Raw genomic sequence first — 11,253 nt, 5'->3', positions numbered from 1 at the left:
AACTGTCATTTCAGATTTCAGGCTGGCCTAGAGCCAGATAGACACTGGAGACATTTTGAGAAGGGGCATTCCATGTACAGTGCAGACCCCAAAATCTTAAACCAAACCTCAATCATAACAACACCATCTGCTAGTCCAGACAAAGTGACATCAGGGGGGAAATCCCAGAAGATGGAGACCAATGACTCTCCAATGAAGGGAATGTACATCCTCAGCATTCTTACTCAAACAAGGGGCGGGGTGAACGACCCCGGTGCTCAATATTTTAGTCTGCTAACATATTCATTCCTGCTTGCAGTTACAACACCAAGATGTTTGCATGAAACAGATGCAGTAAAGAGGTCAATGGAGTTTACTGAAGTTATTTTAGAAAACTATTTAATTGAAGTAAATAAATGTCTGAGACAGATTACTAAGTATACATTTATATGTAAATATGCATGCAATTTGAAAATATGTCTTTAATTGGGACGTCTATCTCTGGCCAGTAGAAAGGATGTTTCACCATCATTTTGACAAGCTACATTAACAAGGCAACTGGTTGAGTCTTGAGTCAAACTGTGGTGAATGACAAACACATTCCAAAGAATAAGCACCTCTTCAAGCCATAATAACAAACATACACTGGGGTGCAACACTGATCACACAAATATGCACAAACAAGCTCACTGAAAGATACCACACTTAGTTTACAAACATCTCTCTGCACTATGCCTAACTACCTATATTCCCAGCAATCTCACCAACCTCAGGAATGGCACAACACCAACCTCGAAAACGGCACAATGGTATTATGTTCTGCTGTTGAATGACACGTTGAAAATTAAAAGTAGAGGAAGAGGCAGTGACTCAAAATAACCCTCTGCTAAATCCATATCAATTGTTGGGCATCAGTGCCTTAACTTGAATGATCAAGATACAGGTTAAATGTCCTAATACCCGTCACAACATTGAGTAATTGCCTTACTACCGATTAGTAATGCACCAAAATTGCTTATCAATAAAAACTCAAATTGAAATATAGTGTAGACATTGTTAATGTTGTAAAAGACTATTGTAGCTGGAAACAGCTGATTTTTAATGGAATATCTAAATAGGCGTACAGAGGCCCATTATCAGCAACCATCCCTCCTGTGTTCCAATGGCACGTTGTGTTAGCTAATCCAAGTTTATCATTTTAAAAGGCTAATTGATCATTAGAAAACCCTTTTGCAATTATGTTAGCACAGCTGAAAACTGTTATTCCAGTGTTTTACTTGCTATATTGTAATTACCTCGCCACCATGGCCTTTTTTTGCCTTTACCTCCCTTATCTCACCTCATTTGCTCACATTGTATATAGACTTATTTTTCTACTGTATTATTGACTGTATGTTTTGTTTATTCCATGTGTAACTCTGTGTTGATGTATGTGTCCAATTGCTATGCTTTATCTTGGCCAGGTCGCAGTTGCAAATGAGAACTTGTTCTCAACTAGCCTACCTGGTTAAATAAAGGTGAAATAAAAAAATTATACTGATTAAAGAAGCAATAAAACTGGCCTTCTTTAGATTAGCATCAGCATTTGTGGGTTCGTTCACAGGCTCAAAATGGCTAGAAACAAAGATCTTTCTTCTGAAACTCAATCTATTCTTGTTCTGAGAAATGAAGGCTATTCCATGTGAGAAATTACCAAGACAATGCTGTGTACAACGCTGTGTACAACTCCCTTCACAGAAAAGCGCAAACTGGCTCTAACCAGAATAGAAAGAGGAGTGGGAGGCCCCGGTGCACAACTGAGCAAGAGGACAAGTACATTAGAGTGTTTAGTTTGAGAAACAGACGCCTCACAAGTCCTCAACTGGCACCTTCATTAAATTGTACCCGCAAAACATCAGGCTCAACGTCAACAGTGAAGAGGCGACTCAGGGATGCTGGCCTTCTAGGCAGAGATGCAAAGAAAAAGCCATATCTCAGACTGGCTAATAAAAATAAAAGATTAAGATGGGCAAAAGAACAGACAATGGACAGAGGAAGATTGGAAAAAAGTGTTATGGACAGACGAATCGAAGTTTGAGGTGTTCGGATCACAAAGAACATTCGTGAGACGCAGAAAAAATAAAAAGATGCTGGAGGAGTGCTTGATGCCATCTGTCAAGCATGGTGGAGGCAATGTGATGGTCTGGGGGTGCTTTGGTGTTGGTAAAGTGGGAGATTTGTACAGGGTAAAAGGGATCTTGAAGAAGGAAGGCTATCACTTAATTTTGCAACTCATTGCCATACCATGTGGACGGCGCCTAATTGGAGCCAATTTCCTCCTACAACAGGACAATGACCCAAAACACAACTCCAAACTATGCAAGAACTGTTTAGGGAAGAAGCAGTCAGAAGGTATTCTGTCTATAATGGAGAGGCCAACACAGTCACCGGATCTCAACCCTATTGAGCTGTTGTGGGAGCAGCTTGACATTATGGTACGTAAGTGCCCATCAAGCCAATCCAACTTGTGGGAGGTGCTTCAGGAAGCATGGGGTGAAATCTCTTCAAATTACCCCAACAAATTGACAACTATAATGCCAAAGGTTTGCAAGGCTGTAATTGCTGCAAATGGAGGATTATTTGACGAAAGCCATGTTTGAAGGACATAATTATTTCAATTAAAACTCATTATTTATAACCTTGTCAACATCATGACTATATTTTAAATTCATTTTGCAACTAATTTCATGTATGTTTTCATGGAAAACAAGGACATTTCTAAGTGACCCCAAACTTTTGAAAGGTAGTGTACAGCTCATTGAGTGCGGTTTTAGTGCCAGCATCGGTCTATGGTGGTATGTAGACAGCTATGAAAAATACAGATGAACTCACTAGGTAGATAGAGTATCTAATGATAAGCTGTAGACCACACTACCTCAGGCGCGCAAAACCTATACTTCCTTAGATATCGTGCACCAGCTGTTTACAAATATACATAGGGCCCCGCCCCGTGTCCTACTACTGTTCCATCCTGCCGATAGTGTATAACCTGCCGGCTGTATATTATTAATGTTGTCGTTCAGCCACGACTCGGTGAAACATAAGATATTACAGTTATTAATGTCCCGTTGGTAGGATATACATGCTTTCAGTTTGTTCCATTTATTTTCCAGCAATTGAACGCTAGCTAACAGTACGGATGGCAAAGGCAGATTAGCCACTCTTCGCTTGATCCTCACAAGGTACCCCAATCTCTTTCCGCGAAATTTGTTTCTTTCTCCAGCGAATGACGGGGATGAGGGCCTGTTTGGAGTATATCCTTCCTGTCCGACTCATTAAAGAATAATTATTTTTCCAATTTGAGGTGAATAATCGCTGTTCTGATGTCCAGAAGCTCTTTTCGGTCATAAGAGACGGTAGCAGCAACATTATGTACAAAATAAGTTCCAAACAATGCAAAAAAACAAACTAGCACAGTTGGTTAAGAGCCAATAAAACGGATTGGCATACAATCTCCCGGAGTGCAAATAATCTCAAAGGAAGGGACATAGACATGATTCATTCATACATAACAGATTTATCTTACAATCAACATCTGCATATATGATTGGCTAAGCCTCATCCTCTATATGATGGGTGTCCCTAAACGGGACGGTTGTTGCTGACGTATGCTAATGTGCCTAGAATGTTGTTACATACAACAGCCAACTTTCCGGGACATAAACATGTCTTTTATGGGCAGAAAGCCTAAATTGTTGTTAATCTAACTGCATTGTCCAATTAACAGTAGCTGTTAGTGAAAAAAATACCATGCTATTGTTTGACGAGAGTGCACAACAAAAACTTATCACGGCAACTGGTTTGATACATTCACCTCTGAAGATAAATAATGTACTTACATTCAGTAATCTTCCTCTGAATTGTCATCCTGAAGGTCCCAGAGATAAAATATTTATGTTCTAAAGTAGGAACTGGGTTCCAGTTTGACCCCACTGCTCTCTCTGGCTCCACACCCACCCGGCCCAGACAACTAGATGTGTGAAAGTTAGTGTATAAGCTAATGATCCATCATGTGTGACATTCCTTGGAGTGTGTAAACTTTGTTTTATTACCATCGCATTTTTGTATGTTCTCTATAGTTATGCACTTGCAAATGTATCAATTGACCAATTCCGCATATTTGGGCAAACTCCTGGCAGACTTGATACAAAATATTGTGTAGTAATGTAATTCTTCCCTGGATCAGTCAAACTTTGTACACACACAGCTGCCATCTGGTGCCCACAATCAAAATTACACCTAGACTCCTATCTGAAAGTATGTCCTTTCTATTGCATTTCAAAGATGAAGAAAAAAATAACAAATGTTTTGTTTGTATTATCTTTTACCAGATCTAGTTTGTTATATTCTCCTACATTAATTTCACATTGCCACAAATGTCAAAGTGTTTCCTTTCAAATGTTATCAAGAACATACATATTCTTGCTTCAGGTCCTGAGCAACAGGCTGTTAGATTTGGGTTTGTCATTTTAGGCGAAAATTGAAAAAAAGGCTATGATCCTTGAGGATATTATTGCCGTTTCACCATTTCAGTGAAAAATTCTAAATTCCATCCATGAGAGCAGACTGAAAAACAAGACACAGAAGACCTATTGTAAAATGAAAGCCAAAATCAGAGCTGGCTTTGTAATCCAATTAAACAGTAAAGTATGCAGATATTGTTAAAACTCACTGCTCCTCTGCCTCTCCCACATAATTATAACAGACAATGTGACAAGGCATTACAAGAGATTAAAAAAACACTTTATTTACAAATTTGCCTGCCTGTTTTCTTATGACCAATACGGAATGGTATCACTTCCCATCGCTATTTTTACACAATCCTGTCATCCTGTGTAATAGATATGGACAATTTGTCCATCAAAGGAATATACTTTTTAAGCACTAAATAAACAGCTGCTGGACACTGACGTTTTTAGGATTCAAATCGATACAGAAAACAAAATCCATTTGTAGCACAGTTACAGAAAAATACTTCAAATGAATCGTTTAAACAAATCACACAATGCAAAAACAGTCGAGCTAATTCTATCAAAGGGTTTACTAGGTCATGCTTCTCACGGTTGAAAACCCAGCGACTGCTCCTGTATGAGACTCTAAAGCACTGATGCTACACACATGATACATTCTACAGAATCCGTCTAGGTTTAAATGACATCCCGTGAGTGAAAACCTTGGGGTAAATATTCACCATAGACTGTTAGCCCAATTCATGACATTTTATAGGCCTAATAAAGAAAACAGGGCCTAAAGATCAATTCAGAGTGTTCATAGATTGTGAAGAGGCAAGGAAACTATGTTTTGTCGACATCTCGGCAGGAAACCAAGAAAGCTCTCAACTCCTCCTCATGTTAACATAGTGAGTGTATTTGTGTATGTACAGTACAGGAGGGTTCTAGAAGGCATAGCGTGTGCGGATGTCCTCCAGTTTCTTTGAGACCTCAGGGGGGGTACGGTCCAGCTCCTCAGCAACACTCTTCTGCTTGTGGGGGTCCATGGAGTTGAACTGCTCACACAGATCTCCATCTATCACATTCTGCACACACAGACAGGAGAGAGGGTCAGAAACAGTAGGTAAGACTGTCTGGATGGCCAAAGAACAAGGCTTCCGATTTTCACAATCATGTTCAGAGACCGCATGCAATCTGTTAATAATTCACAGCATGTCTACAGTCCCCAAGTCCAGAACAGACTACGGGAGGCGCACAGTAGTACATATAACTCATGCAAGTGGATTTTAAATACACCTTATGGAACAGGGGAGACTGAAGGAACACAAACAAAGACACATGCATACAAACACACGATAACACATGCACTATATACACACGTTATAGATATGTGGTAGTAAAGTAGGGGCCTGAGGGCACACACTTAATATGTTGTGAAATCTGTTATGAATGTATTGTCATGTTTTTAAAAATGTATAACTGCCTTAATTTTGCTGGACCCCAGGAAGAGTATCTGCTGCCTTGGCAGGAACTAATGGGGATCTATAATAACCCCCAGGAAGAGTAGCTGCTGCCTTGGCAGGAACTAATGGGGATCTATAATAACCCCCAGGAAGAGTAGCTGCTGCCTTGGCAGGAACTAATGGGGATCCATAATAAATACAATACTAATACTGATCCAGCCAAATATATGTCAGGAACCACATGCAGTTGGTTCCTGGCATAACTTCTCACCCAAAATATTTGGTATCTGATTCCATTTGTTAACAGTGGTGTCCTCTGGACACATTCCCTCTACATCGCTGGGAGTATAGATTGTGGCTTTCTTTGCCCCACCATACTAGGGGAATAGTAATGCAACCTAATCAGGTAGTACCCACCTTTACAGGGAAGTAGTAGGAGCGGAAGCTGAGGTGGTCCCTGCCACACAGAGGGGGGAACTCTGAGCGCATATGCATCTCTAAGTGCTGGAAGAAGTCATGATCCTGAAGACAAACAGGCACACCATAGATTAATTCTCCACATCAATTAGGGCTGTCCCGACCCCAAAAAGATATTTTGACCAATCGATTTGATTACTTTTTCCATATATACAGTGCATTCAGAAAGTTTTCAGATGCCTTGAACTTTTCCACATTTTGTTATGTTACAGCCTCATTCTAAAATGTATTTTTATTTTTTTATTTTATTCTCCATCAATCTACACATAATACACAATAATGACAAAGCATTAACAGGTTTTTAGAAATGTTAGCACATTTAATAAAAAATAAAAAACTGAAATATCACATTTACATAAGTACTCAGACCCTTTACTCAGTACTTTGTTGAAGCACTTTTAGCAGCGATTACAGTCTCGTGTCTTCTTGGGCATGACGCTACAAGCTTGGCACACCTGTATTTGGAGAGTTTCTTTCATTATTTTCTGCAGATCCTCTCAAGCTCTGTCAGGTTGGATGGGGAGTGTCGCTGCACAGCTATTTTCAGGTCTCTCTAGAGATGTTAGATCGGGTTCAAGTCCAGGCTCTGGCTGGGCCACTCAAGGACATTCAGAGACTTGTCCCGAAGCCACTCCTGCATTGTCTTGGCTGTGCGCTTAGGGTTATTGTCCTGTTGGATGGTGAACCTTCGCCCCAGTCCGTGGCCCTGAGCACTCTGGAGAAGGTTTTCATCAAGGATCTCTGTACTTTGCGCCATTCATATTTCCCTTGATCCTGACTAGTCTCCCAGTCCCTGCGGCTGAAAAACATCCCTACAGCATGATGATGCCACCAACATGCTTTACCGTGGGGATGGTGCCAGGTTTCCTCCAGACGTGACGCTTGGCATTCAGGCCAGAGTTCAATCTTGGTTTCGTCAGACCAGAGAATCTTGTTTCACATGGTCTGAGAGTCTTTAGGTGCCTTTTGGCAAACTCTAAGCGGGCTGTCATGTGCCTTTTACTGAGGAGTGGCTTCCGTCTGACCACGCTACCATAAAGGCCTGATTGGTGGAGTGCTGCAGAGATCATGGTTGTCCTTCTGGAAGGTTCTCCCATCTCAACAGAGGAACTATGTCAGAGTGACCATCAGGTTCTTGGTCACCTCCCTGACCAAGGCCCTTCTCCCCCGATTGCTCAGTTTGGCTGGGCGATCAGCTATAGGAAGAGTCTTGCTGGTTCCAAACTTCTTCCATTTAAGAATGATGGAGGCCACGGTGTTCTTGGGGACCTTCAATGCTGCAGACATTTTTTGGTACCCTTTCCCAGATCTGTGCCTCGACACAAACCTGTCTCAGAGCTCCACGACAATTCCTTCAACATCATGGCTTGGTTTTTGCTCTGACATGCACGGTCAACTGTGAGACCTTGTATAGACAGGTGTGTGCCTTTCCAAACAATGTCCAATCAATTGAATTTACCACAGGTGGACCAGTCAAGTTTTAGAAACATCTCAAGGATGATCAATGAAAACAGGATGCACCCGAGCTCAATTTCGAGTCTCATAGCAAAGGGTTCTGAATACGTATGCAAGTAAAGCATTTGTTTTTTATTTGTAATACATTAGCAAAATTTTCTAAAAACTTGTTTTCGCTTTGTCATTATGGGGTAGTGTATGTAAATTGATGAGGGGAAAATTAATTTAATCAATTTTAGAATAAAGCTAAAACGTAACAAAATGTGGGAAAAGTCAAGGGGTCTGAATACTTTCCCAATGCACTATATGACTCATCACAATTCTATCTTGGAGATGTACGGACAATTCCTTTAACCTAATAGTTTCTGCACTGTCAACTATGGAACCTTCTATAGACAGGTCTGTTTCTTTCTAAAATCATGTCCAAACAATTGAATTTGCCACAGGTGGAAACCAAACAAGTTGTAATGATGGAAATTGGATGCACACGAGCTGAATTTGGAGTGTCATAGCAAAGGGGTGCAAATAACTTATGTAAATTAGATTTCGGTATTTCATTATGAATAAATTTGCAAAACTTTCTCAAAACATATTTTCACTTAAACATTATGGGGTGTTGTGTGTAGATTGATAACATATATATATAAATTTTAATCTCACCAATTTTGAATTCAGGCTGTAACAACAAAATGTGGAATAAGTCAAGCGGTATGAATACTTTCTGGAGACATTGAGTGTGTGAGTGAGGTACCTCGTGGGAAGTGAAGGGCACCAGGATGCCGATGCCTCCAGACAGAGTTGTGTAGACCAGAGATTCCGAGCCTCCGGGGATCAGTGTGGTCTTCTGCAGTGACAGCACCGTCTCCCCAATGTGGTAGTTCATGATCACTTCAGCCTGACACAGGGGAACAGACATGGTACAGGGTCAGGCACAGACAGGGTATTACAGAACAATTCTCACCCATGACACACACCCAGAAAACATTGCTTATATGCACCCTTTTTACCAATTGCCCACAATAAGTCCAAGCGGAGGGAATTTCCCACTGACTACCTAAACATCTTCTAGCTCTTAAAAGCTTCCAATAAACAGCTTAAAAGGAAAACAGCATATTTAACAGCAAATTGGCCTGGAGAGCTGCCAAGATTTGGAGAGCAGGTCTGGCCTCGAATGAGGCAAACCACAACATCACCAAGACAAACAGTGATCCACAGATCGAGGGACAGACAACAAGTCTCTATAGAGCTGTGACAGAAGAGCAGAAAGCCTGTACCTTCTGAGAAGCTCCGTTCAGCAGACCTCTATCCCACAATGCTTTATTCCCAGTTGGGTCCTCATCCACATCGTCACTGGTGTTAGGGGGAAGGCGCACCTGAGGGGGTACAAAATGTAAGTGTAAAAGCCATCAAGATGTTTGTGGCATCATTGAAATATCATAAATTGGATAAAACTGTTAGTATGGCGCGTCTGGCAAACACTTCCTTTTAGAGAAAAGGTAGTATCCAATATAATACCCAACACCTTTGTAAGAAAGGCACAATAAAGAGTGACCACATACAATGCTGATGTTGCCAAACTTGTCGGCTGAAGCCATGGTGTCGTAGTCCAGCAGGCAGGCGGTGGTGACCCAGCGAGGGTGGGTGTCGTCAGCGAAGATGATCAGCTGATTCTCGTTGCGCTTGTAGCGCACCCAGAACAGACTCTCCTGTACATCAGTCACTATGACCCGCTGACCGATGGTGTGGATACCAGTCACCAGGTTGGGCACATGCTGCAAACGAGACAGATGACATCAACTGAACACCTCTGTCCTCAATGGACTGCCATATAGATTTTATTTGGAAGGTCTGGAACCTAAACAAGAGGTGGACAGTGGTAAATTGTCCTTTGGTACAATGGATGGATGATGCTGTGGCCTTTTATCTTTGATTTTGGAAGGAGATTCTTACAAATCAATCTTCTCCCGAACGTGATTAATGCACTTAGATAGCTATCAATTCTACAGCGGTTAACTTGATTCCTTTGAGACCGTTAAACTAAAATACTTCAGGTTAGTCTTAAACTAGGCTGGGTGGTAAATTGCATTTTACTATATACCGGTATATATACACACACAATGCTGTGGATAGATGATTTGTTCCATGAAATAACTCACTAATGACGCATAAAAAAAATATAGCAATCACAATTTAAATCAGCAATAAGAAACTGCTCTTCAGCTGAGAATGACTAGCGAACTTGCAAGAACAAGTCAACAACTTCGGGAGTAGAGACACCTGGAAAACGTCATACTGTCGTCACTTTGCGAAAGTAAAAACTGAAATTTAATAGAGGTCAAATAGAATGATTATTCTCATAAAGAAATAAATAAGAGGCATACAAAGACAAAAGAAACGTGACAGTGTATACATGATAAACTACTGCAGGAAATTAATTGATTACATTTCTTGAAGTTAATGCTGGAATTAAATAACTATGCAAATGATAACTACTGGTCGAGTACCAGAGTTTGTGACTACAAAGGAGGATTTATATTCAATGTTCTACAAATAAGACTACGTCAACCTAAAATAATAGGATAAAAACTGACAGTGAAGTTTGGTTGAAAAGTTTCAAGCAGTCAGAATGAAGAAAGCCCATTAAAACAACTTACAATTCATTTGCACTACTCAAAGCATGTTTATAACTATTAATATTCAGAAACATCAAATACCATCATAAAAGGACATAAATTAATTTACTAAATGTCAATGTCATAAATCATTTAAAAAAACATTAACATGGCAGTTGTTACCGATGTCTAAAAACACTAATACCGTAACTTATAAACTGTACACGACATGATTGCAAATGTAAAGCAAGCTAAGCTAAGCACTTTCAACTCTTTGCAACAGCCCTTTTTGTGAAAACCGCAAAAATCGATGTATTCATATTTGCTCTTGGTGGAAGGTATTAGTCAACCTACCAGAGTAAGATCGATGTGATATTGTATTGCTAAAAAGTTTTGGAAAGTCCTGAGGTTGTTTCACGGTCATTGGACGTTCTTGGACTGAAATATTAGGTAAAAAGTTTTTCGGCTACATCAATAATTTTTTTTAAATCGGAGAAAATAAAAAAAACAGCAGGTTACAAAGTAGAGCTTCATAGCTACGTTTTAATGTATGGGTTGACAGGGATTGGAACAAATTTACATTCCGCCATCCCCATTTCCATGACGAGTGCTAGCTTGCTAGCTGTGTGGGAGTGATTGACGCCGTTTTCTGAAGCAGATGTGGCGAGAGGCGGCGTGCGCGCCATTGGCTGTATTTTGCCAGCTGAAAAGGTTGTGATTGATGGTTGAAAACTACGAGAATCCTGTGGCTACAGCCCTACAATCGATAAAAAAACA

At 40.5% G+C, this 11,253-nt stretch overlaps 1 protein-coding gene across 1 annotated transcript in view; it reads right to left on the bottom strand.

Annotated features, from left to right (window-relative positions):
- Positions 1 to 4,739: 4,739 nt before the first annotated feature.
- sf3b3 (splicing factor 3b, subunit 3) overlaps positions 4,740 to 11,253 on the bottom strand; it is a 41,258-nt gene continuing 34,744 nt past the window's right edge. The window contains exons 23-27 of the mRNA XM_055934307.1: positions 9,424 to 9,636; positions 9,139 to 9,237; positions 8,616 to 8,759; positions 6,350 to 6,454; positions 4,740 to 5,554 (exon numbers count right to left, since the gene is read on the bottom strand). Of these exons, the coding sequence (XP_055790282.1) occupies positions 5,414 to 5,554; positions 6,350 to 6,454; positions 8,616 to 8,759; positions 9,139 to 9,237; positions 9,424 to 9,636 (702 nt within the window). The 3' untranslated portion in view covers positions 4,740 to 5,413. The remainder of the gene's footprint in view (positions 5,555 to 6,349; positions 6,455 to 8,615; positions 8,760 to 9,138; positions 9,238 to 9,423; positions 9,637 to 11,253) is intronic.

This window comes from Salvelinus fontinalis, chromosome 9 (assembly GCF_029448725.1).
Source record: "Salvelinus fontinalis isolate EN_2023a chromosome 9, ASM2944872v1, whole genome shotgun sequence".
Classification (NCBI taxonomy): domain Eukaryota; kingdom Metazoa; phylum Chordata; class Actinopteri; order Salmoniformes; family Salmonidae; genus Salvelinus; species Salvelinus fontinalis.
The sequence above is the reverse complement of the archived record's forward strand: the minus strand, read 5'-3'. Positions and strand labels throughout refer to the sequence as shown.